Raw genomic sequence first — 20,694 nt, 5'->3', positions numbered from 1 at the left:
GTAGTCTACATTTCATAAACCCTTTCTCACCATGATCTTTGGTCTTTTTATTCTAAGCATGAGGACATGCTTGGTTTAAGTGTGGGAAGATTTGATAAACCCCAATTTTGTGGTTTATATTGTGTAGAATTTGGAGGGTTTTGTCAATATTTCTCACACTTATTCACAAGAAATGCATGGTTTTTTGTGTTCAATTCCTAATATTGCTCCATGATGAAAAACATGCTTGTTTTGCCTTAAAATTACCATATTTTAATCCTCTTCTATTCCCATTCGTTGCTGCGATATATTTGTTGAGTGATTTCAGGAATTATAGGGTGGGAATGGCCTAGAAGCAAGAAAGAAAGCATGCACAAAAGGAGGGAACATGAAGATTTGAATTTTTGGGAAAATCAGCATTGGCACGCATGCGCACTCCATGCGCACGCGTGGATGAGGATGGCTGGAAGCGGCGCGCAAGGATGGACACATCCGCGTGGATCAGAAGATTCATATCGACGCGCACGCGCACTTGGCGCGCACGCGTGGATCACACAAGCAATCGGCGCGCACGCACGCATGGCGCGCACGCGCGGGAAGCTGCACGTGACCTCATTAAATGAAATCGTGCCTGGCGATTTCCGAGGCTCATGAGGCCCAATTTCAAGCTGTTTCTGCATGGAAAAGGCCCAAGGATGCTAGGGGGAAAAGGGGGGATCATTCATTTTACACTAAGATACAATTTTAGCTAGTTTTTGGTTCTTTGTTCTTCTAGAGAGAGAAACCCTTGTTCCTCTCTAGATCTAGTTTTAATTTAATCTTTCTTTGTTGAATTCTGAATTAGATCTTGTTAATTACTAGTTTTAATTGCTCAATTTGAATTCCTTAGTATAATTTTGCTTAGATCTTGTGATAGTTTTATGAATTCTTGTCAATTGTCATTTTATACCCATTTCATGAATGTTGTGAATTCTACTTTGTTGATGTTGCATTGTTGATTTCTATGATTAATTGTGTTGTTTGGATGATTGTATGTTGATAATTGTTAGTGGGTACTTGTTAATTTCAATTTAATTACAATTTGAACATGTCTTTTATTAATGCTTACCAAGTGTCTGATGAATTGTTTACTTTGATTATGGAGTAGTTCTCTTTACTCTTAGCCTAGGCTAAAGGAATTGGGTAAACTTGAGTCATTGGGTCTAATGGATTTGGTGATTTGGGAGCCCTTAGTGGTCAATTTGATAACCATTGACGCTAACCTTTTATTAAGTCAATTAGTAGTGAGGTTAGGACTTATGGGTTGATGTTGACTAAACCATTTGACGTACTTCAAGTATAGAAGTAGACTTATTGAGTTGGTTCCTGATAATTGTCAAGATATGGTTATTAGACAAAGATGGTGACTCCAAGTTTACATGTATAGCTCTCCTCTCTATTATATGTCCTTTAAAATTAACAATTTCGTGCAAATGATCCCTACTATTATATTAATAAATAAACACATTACATAAAAATAGTTGGCTTCAAATATTCTTTGAGAGTTTGAGACCACAAATTAAATACTTCATAAGTTTACCTAGCCAGGGTTAAGTCCCATCCATGGTTGTTGCATGGTTACTAGCTCCCATAGGATAACTATAAAATTGTATGCATCAGATTTCTCATTTGAAGGTTCTCCACAGAGAAACTCTAGAGCCATCCATTCACGCTAAACAAAGAATTAATAAACTTAAACTCTAATTGGAGAGTAAGTCTCAATGGAGTAAAAAATAAGGGAAGAGAAAAAATGGAAGCTTACTAGAGACGAAGGGTGCCAGAGAAGAGAGTGGCAAGTAAGGTTGTGCTGGTAGAGACGACGAACGAAACTATTGCATCGGTGGAGAAGATAAACAAGTCTAGAGAAGAAGACGACAAGACGTGACGCTCATGACGGAGAAGAGAGTCGATGGCACGATGCTTGCGGCGGAGAAGAGAGAAGATGACACGATGCTAATGGAGAATGGAGAAGACGACGCGACTAATTCCACAAGGAACGGATGAAGTAAGTGACAAACTGTGATGGCCGGGAAAAATCAGATACACCAACAATTCAAAACAATAAAAAACAATCAAAGTCAAAACCCTAAAAACTAACAAACTAAATTAGAACAATCAAAACTCCTTAAAAATTCGTACGCACCATCTCAAAACCCCTAAACTCCTGAGGCATGTCCATTCTAGATGTAGAGATTCAGAGAGATGTGCAGATATTCACCGAATCAGAACTGCAATGGCTATGAATTTCCGGTAAAAACTGCGAATACGATGACACACTACAAGAGAAAAGGCTTATGGCCACGCTTTTTTCTTGCGACGCTTTAAAAGCGTGGCCAAAAATGGTCAATTGCTTTTATGAGGGTGGCGATTAAATAAAGATTTGGCTACGTTTTTTTTGCTATGCTTTAAAAGCGTCGCGAAAGGGGTCAACGACCACGCTTTTATGAGGGTGGCAACTGATTTGAGATTTGGCCATGCTTTTTTGCCACGCTTAAAAAACGTAGCCATAGAGAGAAACAGACACGCTTTCAAAGCGTGGCAACAGGGTTTTGTTATTGGGGCATTTTAAAAGTGTGACCATTTCTTACTACTGTTTTGGCACGCTTTAAAAGCGTGGCCAAAAATTCCAAAAAAGAAAAATTGCAAAGTCGTCCCTTCGAAATTCTAAGTTACAATTTGCACAACACCATCTACTCTTCCAGACTTAGTCTTTCTCCCCCTTACAATTGCCCTAGCTCAGTTCATAAAGCCCTCCATGAATAACACCCACACGATTAACCCTAGCTAACCCTAACCCTATCTTCATTATTGTGCCTCACCATACCCTAACCCCCTCTTCATTGTGCCTCTCGAAGAACCCCTAACCACGATGAAGAACCCTATATCGAAGAACCCCTAACCACGACGAAGAACCCCTAACAACACTTTGCAAAGAACGTCGCCGTTTGCCGGTGCTAACAATGCCTCCGTCGAAGAACCCCTAACCGCGACGAAGAACCCCTAACCCTCCTTTGAGTTTCTTCTCTCTTCTCTCACCACTCTCACCATCAAGCTCACTGAGTCTTACCTCTCTCACGGCTGGTCTCGCCGTCGACCTCTCTCTATCTCTCAGTTATATTGCTTCTCTCGTGGGAGTTTCAGATTCAGGGTTGTCGCACTCTACCACCGTCGCTGCTTTGTCACCGTCGCTGCTCTGTCGCGCTCTGTCGCCGTCACTGTTCTGTCGTGATCTGTGCCGTCGCTGCTCTGTCACAAGCTCTGCTTCAGCCATCAACACTTCCTTTGCCATGAGTTAGTCCCTGGGCAGGTGGTGGTAGGAATTTCAAGGTCCTGATAGAAAATGAATGGATTAAAGTTGGCAATGTGCTCATGTAAGTGTCTTTTGTGTGTGTGATGGATACTGTATAATTTACATAGATGCTGGCTGGCTATTTGGTAATCAAATTCAGAGAAGGGGTCTGGCACTACTTTAATAAATACTTCACCTACTTTCACCTTCTTTAGAGTTTACATTTCATTGCTTTGTCATACTGAGCTCTCTAAACTCTCTTGCAGCTTCTCTCAATCACAACATTTATTAGTGTAGCATTTTGCTTTGGTGTTTTCTTATTTAGAAGCATGTACAGATTCCTTGTGCTTTTCGCTATTGGTGAATTACTTGTTTTTGTAGTCAGGTACTTCTCTTGTATAGTTATCTTTCAGGAAGATCTCTATACAATTGGTGGTTAGATTAAAAATCATTATCCCTTTTATTTGCAACTTTATATTCAGGGTCCTGTGAATTATGTATAGCTCTATTGCGTTAAACTGAGTTTGAGGCCATTATCAATGGCTATATCCACAGTTGCTATTCACATCATTGGAGATGTACCTTCCTCACCTCTTGTTGGAGTTCTCCAGGTCAATCATCTGTATTAATTCACTCTATTTTAGAGATTTTTTGGCAATTTTCTTCTTGTAAAAAAGAAAAGGTTTTGGTGAGTCATAACTTCAAGGGAACTAGTGTGTCGGCTATGTTTTCTGCTGATGACTTTTTTGTCCTTGACCAAAGTATTCATGGTCGAATACAGTGAATAATCCCTCGTCTAGTTGTTTTTGTTGGCGATGATTGTTAACAGTTAACACACGTTGGTGATGTAGGATTGTATTAACAACTGGAGAACAACTACATTGATTCTTACATTGATTCTTAATAGTAAAAATTGGTATCTATGTTATATGTACACATGAACATTGACCACTTCATAAATCATGTCTAATCCCAACTTAAAATAAAAAGGAAAAAAGATTGGTTAGGAAATCTTTATTTTATCTGTGATTGATATTACTTGGCCTTGGCCACATGAAAATTAGCTTATCCTGAAGACATAAACAGTTAGATTTCTACAATAATCATTATCTTATATTTTATATATAAATAATAAATGTCTGTATGGATTCTGAAGGGCATCTTTTGTGGTTGATGTAATATTATAATCAGTAATATTTCTGCATAGTGTGGATAGATTCAATGAAGATGATGAGCAACAAGAATCAAATTTGGAAGGATCAAGCACCATGCCATTGCTTCAACTGAATGCTGGAGAAATATCAACCTCTACTCAATCCCAAGAGCCATGAGTTTTTTTTTTCTTTATTATTTCTCATGCCTCTCCATGCACAACTTTAATTTAGCAATATAGTGTAAATGCACAACTTTATTATTTCTCCTTGCTATGCAGGTGATTTCACGTTATTTTTTAGTTGGAGTGTGATGTTGAACTCTTTCTAGAGTGCTTACGTGTTTTAAAATGTAGCTAATTTCTTTGGCGCAATCCGGCCAACCAATATTGCAAGATCTTTGAACTTCTATTTTTCAGTTGAGCTGAAAAACTTGAAACCTCCCACAATGGATGGTTTGGATGTATTAATGGCTGTAAGTATTTTCTAACTTTTAGTATTATTGTGGTAATTGATATCTTAATGTTTATTTAGGGAAAGTGCTTATTATTTGGTTTTGTTTATCCAGAAGAAAAGGCATAAAGAAAAAGAAGTTTATTCAAATGGTAATTTGTTCCCACTATTACTGAATATGGGCATTTGTATTCCTTTAATTTCTATATTCCTTCTTTCGTCTTGAAAATCTAGTTTCAGTAGTTAGCAATAATGCAGGTAGTTCTCCATTGCAGCCATCACCATCTTCAAGTAGTTAGTTCTCTTCAAAGTTAACAAAAAAGGTAACAATCTTGTTACCATTTCATATGGAATATTATTTCATTTTTCAACTATTGATAGGAATTTCTATAGTTTTTTTTTTTACTTTCTGTTTTTGCTGCTTCTTTGCTATTTTCAATTTTTTGCTATAATTCTCAGTTTCTCGCATTAAAAGTTTTAAGAAGAAAATTCAGTCCAATTGGTGCTCTAAATAAATTCTTTCAAAATACAAAAGTGTTCATGTATTTCATGTTATTAATTAAAATCTAGCCTTTTGAATTAAAATTCTTTACTTTTATATCATTAATAAAGGTATTGTTAGGTTGGGCTAGCTAGGAGACTATATGAAAATGAAAAGATACAAACTTATTTCAATAAATAAATAAATACATAAATATAAAAGATGCATCTGCCATATGACATACAAACTTATTTGTACATCTCTATCGTTTCAATCTTTTCTCAAATTTTGTAGTCCGGAGATAGTGCGTATGTTAGGCTGTACACAATTCCCCAGAACATTGCCTTTTTATTGTATAATAATGCCTTTATCATTCACTTAATTGATGTAAAACACAAGCCATAGTGATATATAATTTGATAGAGACACCTAAACCATAACACTTCCTTCACAGATTCTTCATTCATTCATTCTCCAAACACTTTTATCTCTCTCTTTTCTTCTCCTTTTCTTACTCTATCTTTTCATGGCCCTTTTCCCCTATTTCCTGCTTCTTTTGTCCCTCATTGTCCGTTCAACTAAGTCTTTCTATTTTTGAATTCAAAATCTCTAGATAGCTGCTGATCCATGTATGTTTTCTCTGACATCATGTGTTCCTATAATTGATTATCTTCTAGTCACATTTTTTCTTGCTTTAAATTTTTGTGAGGTGTGGTGCACGAAACTGACTCCGCAAGTTTCACACAGATAGACCGACAAGTGCACCGGGTCGTCCAAGTAATACCTCAGGTGAGTGAGGGTCGATCCCACGGAGATTGTTGGTTTGAGTAAGCAATGGTTATCTTATAGATCTTAGTCAGGTGGATAGAAAATATAGTTGTCATGAGAAAGCACATAAAACAGATAAATAAATAAAATGTTACTAGATAGGTATGAAATCAACGGTATGAAAATGGTTGAGGCTTCCGAGATGCTTCTTCCTTCTGGATCAATTTTTCTCACCATCTACTCCAACTTCTGATTGATTCATTCCATGCCAAGCTGTATATGATTAATGCTAGGTCAGCAGTCATTAATCTCCTCTGCTTCAGATCAAACGTCGGGTCAGCGGTCATCCAATCTGAATGGGGTGAAGCTCTAGCAGTCAATTCCCTTGGTGATCCTACTCAAAATGCCACAGACAAGGTCGGATCTTTCGAATCAGAGAACGCTGCTCCTTTGGTTCTAGCTTATACCACAAAGGCCCTAATCGCCTCATACCTCGGCTACATTGATGCCTCTAAGTACCCAACGAAGTCGTGGATTAGCCGTCTAAGAGATGTATAATCAAGCTTGTGGTTCAGTACACTCCGAATTCATTAGGATGAAGAACTAAGATACATCTTAGAATGGAATCAAGCATAGATTGAAATAGAATAGTGATATTATTAATCCATAAGAATCAGCAGAGCTCCTAACCTTCACTTAGGAGGTTAGTGACTCATACTATACAGAAAATAATAGTAAAAGGTTCGAATGGGCAAAGATGAGGTAGAAGATTCTAAACATGGGTGATCTTCTCCTATATATACTAATCTAATAACTAAGGATTACAGAAATAAGATAGACTAGTCTTGTATTGCGAAAATCCACTTCCTGGGCCCACTTGGTGAGTATTTCAACTGAGCTAAGGGTGACTCCATGAGCTAATACCCTTCTTGGGCGTTGAACACCAGCTTTGGACTCCTGAATGGGTGTTGGACGCTAGTTGCTCCCTTTTGGGCGTTGGACGACAAGAATGGGGTTGGTAGCTGGTATTGAATGCTAGTTTTGGGCCTTCATTTTTAAAGCAAAGTATAAACTATTATATATTTAGGGAAAGCCCTGGATGTTAGCTTTCCATAGCCGTTAAGAGTGCGCCATTTGGACTTTTGTAACTCCAGAAATGCTCTTTCAAGTGCACGGAGGTCAGAATCTGACATCATCTGCAGTCCTTTCTTTGTCTCTGAATCAGACTTTGCCAAAACTCCTCAATTTTAGCCAGAAAAAAGTTGAAATCATCATAAAACACAGCAACTCAAAGTAGAATCCAAAAATATGAATTTTTCACTAAAACCTACGAAAATATAATAAAACTTAAACAAAACATAATAAAAACTATATGAAAATGATGCCAAAAAGCATATAAAATATCCGCTCATCAAGGTGGATTTCTACTATGATTATCAAAGACATGCTATGTAATTCTAGTTGAGAGTGAATTTTAGTTGCTAGTTAAGGAAATTTCTAAACATGTTTTTTGTTCCCTTGTTGATTTTGCTATTTCTGAATTGCATATTTTGATTGCTGTATGAGCTTATTTTTCTTTTTTATTTTCTGTAATAGATACTCTGTACTATTTATGCAAAGATGGTGTAGGGATCAAGCACTTCAGAAAGCAATAGATTATGCATGTGGGAATGGATCTGATTATAGTGCTATTCTCCAAAATGGAGTGATGCATTGAGAATTGCACCGGTTTGGATTTTTGTTCCACTTAAAATAACTTCCATTGCAAGTATAGACCAAACCAGCAACCAACTCCTACCATCAAAGTTTAATTTCAAATAAAAATAATCGTGAGTAATTAAACCTCGGGTCGTCTCCCTCGGACAATGCAATTAAGATGTCACACTCTTGGTTGTAAGGAAAAAGGGGGGTTTTGAAGTATAGGAACAAAAGATTAAAAGAACTAAGGAATAAAAGAACTAACAAATGGATCAAAAAGGGAATTAATGCAATTAAAAGGGAAATAAGGTCAAAACTAGTGAAAATGCTATAAATGCATAAAAGAGCCTTGACTTGGAAATGAGAATTAAGGAATCCTATCATCGTCATAACCACAACTATGGCAACTATGATGAGTCAATCTCGCTTCGTTAACCCCTAGCATCGAGGAGTAAGTCAAGCATGCATAATTGACCTTAATCCATAAGTCCTAGCTAACTTACTAATTTCTTAGTAAAAAGCTAGCGCCAATAGAAACAAGAGTCAATTAACTACCCAAGAATTACCAGTAAATGTCAGACATTATGACTCTGGTATCCTAGAAACTCATTTCCCAACCCAAAATGTGAAAATCTACTCAAAATTACCAAGTAGCATTTTCACAAACACTTGGTGGGCATAAAACCAAAACATATGAAATTGCAAGGAAAAATAAAAACTATAACCAAACTATTCACAAAATCAACAATAAACATTCAACCAAGCAAGTAGAAATAAAAAAAACATTAAATTCATCAATCAAAACTTCAAGAAACCAAAATTGCATATATTAACAAAGTAACTTGAACCAAAGGAAAATGTAATAAGAGTAGTGAAATTAAAGAGGAAATTAAAGAGTACTTACAATAAGATAAGAAAAATCCAAGATCAAACTTGAAACTATAAAATGGTACAATGGAAATTAAGTAAACCCTAAGAGAGAATTTTCTATCTACACTACTCCTACTCCTAATGCATTTTCTATCTAAAGGTGAGCTCTCTAAGCTAATCCTAAGCTAATTCCTTGATATGGAATGAAGTCCCCTTCATATAGGCTTCAAATCAGCTTCAGCACACTCAAAATTAGGCCAAGAAAGCCCCAAAATCATGAGCCACGTGCTTCATTAATGAAGTCACGTGCAGGGACTTGTGCGTATGCACAGAAGGTTGTGCGTACACACACTTGACTGTGTGCTTCTCCTTTATTTTCTTCATGTTTTCTCCCAATTGCATGCTTCTCTTCCACTCTTATCAAGCCATTCCAACCTATTACACCTGAAATCACTCATCAAAACCATCATGGCATCTAATGGAATGAAAGTGGAATAAAATTGATTAAAATAAGGACAAAATAGCATGTTTTCACAATTGGACATAATTTAGAGAGAAAACACAAAAGCATACCATTTAGATGAATAAATATGGGTTTATATGATGAAATCCACTCAATTCGATCAAAAGTTTATCGTCAAATATAGATTCATCAATTTTCCCACACTTAAACAATAGCATGTCCTCATGCTAATCACAATCAAAGGAGAATGGTAAAAGGGTAACAACTTATTATGCAACTATCTATATGCATGCAAGTATACTATATACTATCTATATCTATCTATACTATAGTGTCCTATTGATTTGGTGAGAACAAACAACTAATTTCCAAGAAAGTATATGAACATATAGGGCTAAACAAAAAAGTAGTTCAATGCAATCAAAATCTAAAGAATTGATTCAACTCATCAAAATGAAGCAACTTGCAGGGATACATGATAAGAGAGATAGAGACATAGAATTGAGTAATCGAACCCTCACTAGCTGTGTATACAGATAAACCCCAATTTTGTGGTTTATCTTGTACATAATTTAGGGGATTTTATCAACTTTTCTCACATTTATTAAATGAAATAGCATGGTTTTTTAATTCTCCCTAAATTTGTTCTTAAGTGTGAAAACATGCTTTTTAGGCCCTTAAATTGGTAATTTTAATTCACCTTTGATTCCATTCGATGCCTTTATGTGTTTGTTGAGTGATTTCAGGTTCATAAGGCAAGTATTCGATGGAAGAAGTGAAGAGAAAAGCATGTAAAGTGGAGAATTCATGGAAAAACAAGGATTTGGAGTGCATACATGATAAACCCCAATTTTGTGGTTTATCTTGTGCTTAATTTAGAGGATTTTATTACCTTTTCTCACATTTATTCAATGAAAGAGTATGGTTTTGTAATTCTCCCTTAATTTGTGCTTAAGTGTAAAAACATGCTTTTTGGGCCTTAAAATAGCTAAATTTAATTCACTTTAATTCCATTCGATGTCTTGATATGTTTGTTGAGTGATTTTAGATTCATAAGGCAAGTATTGAATGGAAGAAGTGAAGAGAAAAGCATGCAAAATGGAGAATTCATGAAGAAATGAGCATTTGGAGAATTGAGAGCCATGCGCACACGTCATCCACGCGTACGCGTGAGTTGGAGATTTGCAAGCCACGCGCATGCGTCACCCACACGAACACGTGAGAAGGGATTTTGGCCAGCGATGCGCACGCGTAACCCACACGCACGCGTGACGCTGATCACGTGACCTCATTAAAGTGAAAACGCTGGGGGAGATTTCTGAGGGTATTTCATGCAGAATTGAAGATTGAGCAAAGGGGTGCACTTAGTTGTAGGATAGCATCATGTAGGTTAGTTTCTAGAGAGAGAAGCTCCCTCTTCTCTCTAGAATTAGGGTTCTTAGGGTACTTTGCATCTTAGATCTAGGGTTCAATTCTTATTTTCCTTTAGTTTTTCTTATAATTTCTTGTTCCTACATCTTAATTCTCTTAGTTTGTATTGTTCATTTCCCTTTTCATGCCTCTTTTATGTTTATGAACTCTTTGTTGGATTTGAATTTCCCTTTAATACAATTTGATGTTTGATGTTCTTTCATTGTTGATTTGAGTAGTTATAGTTAATTTCTCGCAATTGGTAGTGGTAGAATTTATCTTTCCTTGCAATTTATTGTGCTTTCTTTTTATGCCTTCCAAGTGTTTGACAAAATGCTTGGTGGGATGTTAGAGTAGAGTTTTTGAGCATTCTTGGCTTGGAAAGAGAAATTAGGTGATCTTGAGTCATGATTACCCAACTTATGTTGGTGATCTAGAGCGATTAGTTAATATTGTTTCCATTGACTCTAATCTCTTGCTAATTCAATTAGTAAGTTGATTAGGACTTTTGAATTGAGAGTAACTAGTCCTATTTGACTTTCTCCCGATGTTGGAGAAGACAAAATAGGATTAGCTCTTGATAATTATTTTTATGATTAATGACTAGGATAGAAAGTCTATATTCTCAATCCTTGCCATGAATGTCTCTCTTTATTAATTGCTTTCTTTAGTTGCTTGCTTTATTCACTTGCCATTTATTTCCTTGCTCCTTTTATCAATCAACCCCCCTTGTTTCTTCATAGCCGATAATCATTCACTTCATTGCAATTTCTTTTGAGGCGACCCGAGGTTTAAATACTTCGGTTAATTTTTATTGGGGTTTGTACTTGTGACAACTAAAACTATTAAAATTTGATGTGAGAACTATTCGTTGGTTTGGAACTATACTATCATCGGAATTATTTTGTGTGAAATTCCTAACCGACATAATTCTCTCTATCAAATTTTTCGCGCCGTTGCCAGGGAATTGCAATGGTGTTATAATATTGGCTATTGTATATATGTGAATATGTTTGTCTTTTGCTTCTTTGTTAGTTGTTTCTAGTTGTAGGACTTTGCTTTCTTTGTTTCTTGTTAGTTTTTGTTTTTGTTTTCTCTTGTCATCATGAATCTCATCACTTTGGCTATGAGTGTAGTTCAAACTATATTGTAGGAAATGGAAGCTTTAATGAGGATTTGCATCAACAATTTGGAGATCAAAGGTGGGAGGAGCCCCAAGCTTATGGACAACTTTTTTGGCAACAACCTCCTCCGGTTTCTTATGGGTACAATCCAACTCTTGATGCATACCAATCTAATGTATGTGATGACCCTCATTTTGATTGTCAACCACAATCACCACATGCATATGATCCTTTCCCTCAACATAGTCCCCAACAACCTTACTCACAAGTCTTATACCACCATTCACCCCTACATGACCCTAACCCATATCCACCATACCAACCACCATATGAACCATACCTAGAGCCACCACCATTCCAACACCAATACTCCTAAGAACCACAATTTCCTTATACACCACCTCAAGACTTTCACCAATATGAACCACCTTCCAACTACAATGCCTTTCCCTCAAATGATGAACCCTCTCTTCCACCACCACCTTCATCGGACCAATCTCTCCAACCCCTATGGCAAGAACAACAAGAACTTCTAGCTAGGTGTCTAAAGCAAGAAGAAGAGCAAAAGATGCTAAGGGAAGTCGCGGCTCGCTTGACTGAAGTGATGAACCACATGGTATCATTATGCTCAAACATCCAAGACACCCCTATTATTGAATGTGGAGGATTAGTTAAGGAGCGCAATGAGAAGGAGATTTTGGAAATTCAATTTGAAGAAGAGGAGGTGAAGTAAGAAGTGCAACAAGAGGAGAAGGTAGAGATTATTGTATAAGAGGAAGTAACGCTTGAAGATTTAGGAGATGTTGAGTGCAAGGAAGAATCTCAAGTTGAAGAGCCTTCTTCCAAGAAGCTTGATATTGATGTTGAGGAGGGTATACAACCTCCAAGGCATATCATGATAGAAAACTTTGAAGAGGTTGATCAAGAGATGGATTCAATCATTGATGAATTATTTTGTACAATTGAATCCTCTCCCATTGGACAAGAAATTGAGGTCATAAAAGAATATGCACAACCTTCCATACACTTGATGAGCAATGATGATGAGATGGAATTGGAAGAAAGCTACCAAGAAGAAGGTTTGGAAGAAGTTGGGCAAGCATCAAGTCCCCCTATCTATGATGATTCTGCATCAACATATGATCCTTTTGAGTTTGATGAATCCTTCTCCATTGGACTAGGAATTGATGATTGATAAACCCCAATTTTGTGGTTTATATTGTGTAGAATTTGGGGGTTTTGTCAATATTTCTCACACTTATTCACAAGAAATGCATGGTTTTGTGTTCACTTCCTAATATTGCTCCATGATGAAAAACATGCTTATTTTGCCTTTCAATTGCCATATTTTATTCCTTTTCTATTGCCATTCGATGTCGTGATGTATTTGTTGAGTGATTTAAAAAATTATAGGGTAGGAATGGCCTAGAAGAGAGGAAGAAAGCATGCACAAAAGGGAGGAACATGAAGATTTGAATTTTTGGAAAAATCAGCATTGGCGCGCAAGCACACTCCACGTGCACACGTGGATGAGGACGGTTGGAAGTGGCACGCAAGGATGAACACATCCGCGCGGATCAGAGGATTCCTATCAACACGCATGCGCACTTGGCGCGCACGCGTGGATCACAAAGGCAATCGGCATGCACGCACGTATGGCGCGCATGCGCGGGAAGCTGCACGTGACCTCATTAAATGAAATTGTGCCTGGCAATTTCTGAGGCTCATCAGACCCAAATTCAAGCTGTTTCTGCATGGAAAAGATCCAAGGATGCTAGGGGAAAAGGGGGGATCATTCATTTTACACTAACACAATTTTAACTAGTTTTTTGGGGTTCTTTGTTCTTCTAGAGAGAGAAACCCTTGTTCCTCTCAAGATCTAGTTTTAATTTGATCTTCCCTTGTTGAATTCTAAATTGGATCTTGTTAATTACTAGTTTTGATAGTTTAATTTGAATTCCTTAGTATAATTTTGATTAGATCTTGTGTTAGTTTCATGAATTCTTATCAATTGTCATCTTATACCCATTTCATGAATGTTGTGAATCTTGCTTTGTTGATGTTACATTGTTGATTTCTATGATTAATTGTGTTGTTTGGATGATTGTATGTTGATAATTGTTAGTGGATACTTGTTAATTTCAATTTAATTGCAATTTGAACATGTCTTTTATTAATGCTTACCAAGTGTTTGATGAATTGTTTACCTTGATTATGGAGTAGTTCTTTTCACTCTTGGCCTAGGCTAAGGGAATTGGATAAACTTGAGTCATTGGGTCTAATGGATTTGATAATTTGGGAGCCCTTAGTGGTCAATTTGATAACCATTGACGCTAACCTTCTATTAAGTCAATTAGTAGTGAGGTTAGAACTTATGGGTTGATGTTGACCAAACCGTTTGACGTACTTCAAGTATAGAAGTAGACTTAATGAGTTTGGTTCCTCATAATTGTCAATATATGGTTATTAGACAAGGATGGTGACCCCAATTTCCATGCCTAGCCAAGAGTTACTTTTATCATTCCTATTTGAAAACCCAAATTCTTAATTACTTGATTTAGTTATAGTTACTTGTTTAGTTTAGAATAGAATCATATTGGATGTTACTTTGTTAGTTTGGAATTGCTCATGTCTTGCTTAACTATCTGAATTAATTTCTTGCATTTTAAGATTGCTTGCTTGTTAAGATTCCCATTTTATTTTCTTGCTCATGACTTGCAACCCCGGAATTCTAACCAATATTGAAGCACATGTTTGCCCATTCCTTGTGAGACGACCCGAGGTTTGAATACTTCGGTTATTTCTATTGGGGTTGAACTTGTGACAACCAAATCCCTCTCTAAATTTGATCCTCGAGGCTTGTTGTTGGTAGAGCTATACTTGCAACGTGACTTTATTGAGAAAATCTTTACCAACATAGTCCATGAGCGCCCATCAATGATGAGGTAGATTTCACTAAATCTCCTATTTATGACTTGAGTGATGGGGAAGAGCTTGAAGAAATTGGTGAAGAAGAATGTGAACTTGAGGAAGCTTGGCAAGAGGTAGAGCTTGAAGAACCTTGCCAAGTGGTGGAAGCCTCTAAAAGAGGATGGACGGGAGTGGAGCGTGCTTTATCAAGACCATCGGGATATTACTAGGGTGGGGTGTCTCCCACCTAAAACTTTAGTTTAAAGTCCTTAAGTTGGACTTTTGGTTGAAGCTCACATCAAGGAGGTTTGTGCCTCCATTTATCCTTGAGTTGCCAACCATGCTTGCTCTTCCAAAATCTTCCGGGATCCCAAACGAAGTACATCGAGCTCTCAAGCAACCTTAAGCAAGCAATCAGGACCCAAGATAGTTGGTTGTAGAATTGTATGCCAGGATTCCACACTTTAGTTTCCCGCTCATCCCCTTGTTGATCTTTGCTCTTGCACTCGGATGAATAACCTCCCAAATCACCCTTAAAGCACCCAAATAAATCTTGGAATCCTTCTAGTTGAACCTTGCACCACTTATACCTTCAATTCCTTTGGCAACCAACACCGATGTCTTCATTGCTGAACACTCCAAGAAAGATCTTAAGTTGTTAATCCGTTTCCAAGATGGCAAAGTGATGTGGGCCTATGAAGTTCATTGGGGATCTTGTTACCCACTCAAATTGCCCTTGGAATGGAATTTCTCTTGTAGACTCCACTTCTTGGTTGTCAACTCCTTCCTCACCAACCTCTTCCCACTCTACCCCATCACTTAAGTCATATTTTGGAGGTTGTGTGAAATCCACATCAACCTCCTCTCCATATCCATTCGGGGAAAGTTCATCAAGATTATTGAGAGGATTGACCAATGTGGACAAAAAATCATCAATGATGGAATCCACATCTTGGTCAATCTCCCACAATTCTCCCTTTACCTCTTCCGGTGCACTCATCTCACCTTCCTCCTCATCTTGTTGCTGTTCAAACCTTAGCTCCCCTTCTTCCATTTGGGATTCCAAGTTCTCCTCTTCACTACACTCTTAAGTTGATCCTCCACATTCTTCGAGGGGAATGTTTTGATTGCTTGAGCATAGTAAGGCTAAGCGGTTCACCGCTTCGGCTATAGTAGCCATAAATTCCCTTTGCTTCTTTCGAAACCCTTCTTGCTCTTGGAAGAATGCTTGAAAGTCTTGTTGTTCTTGGGGCAAAGGTTGGAGAACTTCACATTTAGGTGAAAAAGAAGGTTCAATGGTTGGGAGAAAGGTTTTATAGTTGGAAGGGGTGTTATGTGGGTCAGTGTATTGAGGTGTTGTGTAAGGAGGTGATGGTTCATATGGTTGGTGGCAAGGTATATAAATATTTTGATTCCATGGAGGTGGATGGTATGGTGCTTGAAGGTTTAGTGGTTGAGGGTTGTGTGGGGGGTACTGTTCATACCTTTGGGTTTGGTATGCACATTGGGGAGGGTTTGGCTCATTGTAACATGGGGGAGGTGGTTGCCATGAGTGTTGCTCATACACATACGGTTCCTCCCTCAATTGATTCTCCCACTCCATAATGCAATCCCAAGTTGAAGTCATTATACCCTACAATATAATCACAACCAAACTCCAAGCAACAAGGGTGATAGCTCATAGAGAAAGTGGAAAATAAAAGCAAAAGACATCAATAAACAAGAAAAATAAGAACCTAAATATTAACAAAAGCAACCAAATAACCAAAAAGAAAGCTATTTATAAAATTAACATTTCACAACAACCAAAAACATGACATTGTACTTCCCCAGCAACAGCGCTAAAAACTTGATGCATTGAGAATTGCACCAGTTTGGATTTTTGTTCAACTTAAAATAACTTCTGTTGCAAGTATAGACCAAACCGGCAACCAACTCCCACCATCAAAGTTTAATTTCAAATAAAAATAACCGAGAGTAATTAAACCTCGGGTCGTCTCCCTAGGACAATGCGATTAAGATGTCACACTCTTGGTTGTGAGGAAAAATGGGGTTTTTGAAGTATAGAAACGAAAGATTAAAAGAACTAACAAATGATCAAAAAGGGAATTAATGCAATTAAAAGGGAAATAAGGTCAAAACTAGTGAAAATGCTATAAATGCATAAAAGAGCCTTGACTTGGGAATGAGAATTAAGGAATCCTATCATCGTTATAACCACAACTATGGCAACTATGATGAGTCAATCTCGCTTCGTCAACCCCTAGCATCGAGGAGTAAGTCAAGCAAGCATAATTGACCTTAATCCATAAGTCCTAGCTAACTTACTAATTTCTTAGTAAAAAGTTAGCGTCAATAAAAATAAGAGTCAATTAACTACCCAAGAATTACCACTCTTATCAAGTCATTCTAACCTATTACACCTGAAATCACTCATCAAAACCATCAAGGCATCGAATGGAATGAAAGTGGAATAAAATTGATTAAAATAAGCACAAAATAGCATGTTTTTACAATTGGACATAATTTAGAGAGAAAACACAAAAGCATACTATTTAAATGAATAAATGTGAGTTTGTATGATGAAATCCACTCAATTCAATCCAAAGTTTATCGTCAAATATGGATTCATCATGGAGCTTGTTACCAGCCAAACACTGTGAAAGATCACTGTATTTTTCACACCCTATTCACACTCTATTCACTATTTGAATATGCTTCTGTTTCTTGCATTCATGAATTTTTAGCTTTTTACTAGTAATGGTGTTTTATTTGTTTCCTTGTATTTTTCTGTTGTAGATGCTATCCAGCTGGAACTGTTTCAATTAGGAAACTAATGCATTAGTAATTATTTCAAGTTTTTCATATTTTGGATGTGATTTATGTTCCCTTTGTTTTAGATTTAGATTCAATGATTCGGTTTCCATGAAAAAGCATAAGAAGGTAATCTCTCTTATTTCTTTACTTGACAGGTTCATGTATGTGGATATAGCCGCTTGACTATGATTATGGAATGGATGGGCAAGCACGCATTAATGATTTATATTCTAGTTCTTTGTTTTGCAATTTGCATGGAATGATGTGATCTTAATGTAATTTTTTGACAGCTTAAGTTAATTGGAGTTGGTACTTAATAAGAAGGAAGCACGTGTATAAACTTTGTTTACAGGAATATGTATAACTTAATTTGATAAGGATATACCAGGATATTTTTTTTAATTTAAAAACGATATAACCACGCTTTTAAAACGTAGCGGTATCTTTGGTTATTTTTTTTAATTTAAAAATGAAATAGTTACGCTTTAAAAGTGTAGCCGTATCTTCTGCTATTTTTTTTAAATTTAAAAAAAATATAGCCACGCTTTAAAAGCGTAGTCGTATCTTCGGTTATTGCCAAGCTTTAAAAGGGTAGCCGTATCTTCGGCTATTGCCACGCTTTAAAAGTGTAGTCGTATCTTCGGCAATTGGCACGTTTTAAAAGCGTGGCTATAGAGTTACACATATGGCCACGTTTAAAAGCGTGGTAATAGATAAAAACGTGACGACAAAAAAAGCGTGACGATAGAGCAACCGACACCTTAGCAGATGTGACCCTTTTAAAAGCGTGTCAGTAGCTCAAAAAGCGTGGCGAAAAGCTATCATTGTGCTTTTTTCAGCTTTTCGCCATGCTTTAAAAACGTAGAAAAATCCTGATTTTCTTGTAGTGGTGGCTGGAAAGTGAAAAGACGATGGTGACACTAACTGAGAAGACAACAATGACGCTAATTGAGAAGATGACAACTCAAATGGAGGGGTGCATGCTGTGTTGTGCGATGCTCCCGACAGTGCTGGAGAATAAGAAGTCTATGGTACTATTTCGGAATAGAAAGAGAGGATATAAAGTGAGACGAAGGTGACGATGGTGAGTGATGATGCATGAATACAAAAGAAAACCGTACAATAAAAGAGAAGGCGTGCGGGTATGAGTATTCGCGTGAACGTGAAAATTTTTTTACCAAGTTTGGGCGCATTTGATATTAGAAGACATTTGTAAAGCACAATCAAAATATAAATATTAGATTATTAAAATATTATAAAAATATTATTTTTATTTAAAATATAATAAAATAAATAAATTACATTTTTATACAAAATATCTTCATAAAAAGATATTTTTAGGATCTCATTTGAGTAGCTCCCTCCTACCATTGTTACGCACAGGAATTATAGCGAGATATCGTCACGTACATCACATGACATTAATATATATGAAGCAAACTATTAATTTACAAGGATGAAGCATACGTTATATTGCTGACCCAATAGTTTAATTAGTAAAGAGAGGTGGTTCTAATTAACTGATACATACAAGAAGAAAGTAGAAAGAAAAGGAAGAAATATAATTAAGTGAGAAGCTGAACAGGGTAGCTATGAATGCAATCTTCCCATGGATTCTTGGGAGAAGGCTTAACATTTTTCAGAGCAACCCAAACAGCACTGTTACACTTGAACCCACTCCCGAAAGCTATCTGCCACACTCTGTGTCCCTTCCTCACTCTCCCCTTCGCCTCCGTGTACGCCAACTCGTACCATATCGAACTCGATGACGTGTTCCCGAACCTATGCAGCGTCATTCTAGAAGCTTCCACGTGCTCTGCCCTCAGCTGCAGATTCTTCTCCAGCTCGTCGATCACCGCCCTCCCCCCCGCATGGATACAGAAATGGCTGAAAGCCAGCTTGAAATCCGGGATGTAAGGCTTCACCTTCGTATTCAACATCTTCTTTGCAACCAGCGTAACGAAGAACAGAAGCTGCTCACTTATGGGAAGCACCAATGGACCCAGCGTGGTTATGTTAGTCTTGAGAGCCTCACCAGCAATGGTCATCAGATCTTTGGAAAGCGTAACCCCTGTTTTGCCTTCATCGTCCTCTTCCTGAAACACGCATTTGTAGGCCTTGTCATCTGAACCTTTGTGCGTTCTCACTACATGAAGAAGCTTGTACTTTGAACGCCGCCTATCGGAGCTTTTGTTGGAGAGAAGCACCGCAGAAGCGCCCATCCGGAACAAGCAATTAGGGATGAGCATTGATTTCTTGTTCCCCAAGTACCAATTCTGCGTGATGTTCTCTGTGCTCACCACCACGGCGTAGGTGTTTCTATGAACTTGAAGCAAGTCTTTGGCGATATCGATGGCTATCACTCCTGCACTGCAACCCATCCCGGAAATATTGTAGGTCCTTGTGTTCTCCCTGAGCTTGTACTTGTTGACGATCATGGCGGAAAGAGAAGGTGTAGGGTTGAACAAGCTGCAATTCACGATGAGGATTCCAATTTGTTTCGGCTTGATGCCGGTGTTGGCAAAGAGATTGTCGAGCGCGCCAAACATGACCTGTTGGGCTTCTTGTCTTGCGGCGGCCATGGAGGGGTTTGGAGGGATGGCATGCATAGCTTCGGGGAAGTAGGTTTCTTCACCAAGACCAGAGCGCTGCAAGATTTTGCGCTGGAATTCAAGCGCACAGTCGTCAAATTCCCCCGTGAGTCTGGAATGTTCCATGAAGCGGTTGTAGTCGACGCGGAGGTAGTCCGGTGGGCCGAAGCAGGACGAATCGAGGAGGTAGATGGACCTGGGGCGGGTGATGATGTAGAGAGTGGCGCCGATGATGAGGACGGCGAGGACGATGATGAGATTGTGGTGGTGGAGGAGGGAGATCGTGAAATCTGCGTCGTCACTCATCATGATGCAATCAATTAAGTTAATATAAAGATGGAATACTAATGGTGGAAGACAATAGTATATATATATATGGGAGCTAAGATGCAAGGAAGTTAAAAGTGGTTGGGTGGCTGCAACTGCAACAACTACCCAATATATATAATTTGGGACGGTACATGTATATATATCCCATATGGCCAATTGGCCAGAGAGAAGTAGGAAGGGAGGTTGAGGCAGCAATGCAAATCAAGCGGAGGCTGCCACGGCGTCACATTTAGTATAATCAGTAATATTTAATGCTTAGAAGTTAGATCGATATAACAATTAGTTAAGTAACTATTTTCAGATGCTTTATTGTTAGTCCAC

The 20,694-nt window shown here is 37.8% G+C and overlaps 1 protein-coding gene across 1 annotated transcript in view; it reads right to left on the bottom strand.

Moving 5' to 3' along the window:
* LOC107608065 (3-ketoacyl-CoA synthase 4-like) overlaps nucleotides 18,839–20,694 on the bottom strand; it is a 2,142-nt gene continuing 286 nt past the window's right edge. Inside the window, exon 2 of the mRNA XM_016309955.2 lies at nucleotides 18,839–20,465. Coding sequence (XP_016165441.2) covers nucleotides 19,018–20,465 — 1,448 coding nt within the window. The 3' untranslated portion in view covers nucleotides 18,839–19,017. The remainder of the gene's footprint in view (nucleotides 20,466–20,694) is intronic.

The sequence above is a fragment of the Arachis ipaensis genome, chromosome B07 (assembly GCF_000816755.2).
Source record: "Arachis ipaensis cultivar K30076 chromosome B07, Araip1.1, whole genome shotgun sequence".
In the NCBI taxonomy this organism is placed as follows: Eukaryota; Viridiplantae; Streptophyta; class Magnoliopsida; order Fabales; family Fabaceae; genus Arachis; species Arachis ipaensis.
This window is presented reverse-complemented; position numbering and strand designations above follow the sequence as displayed.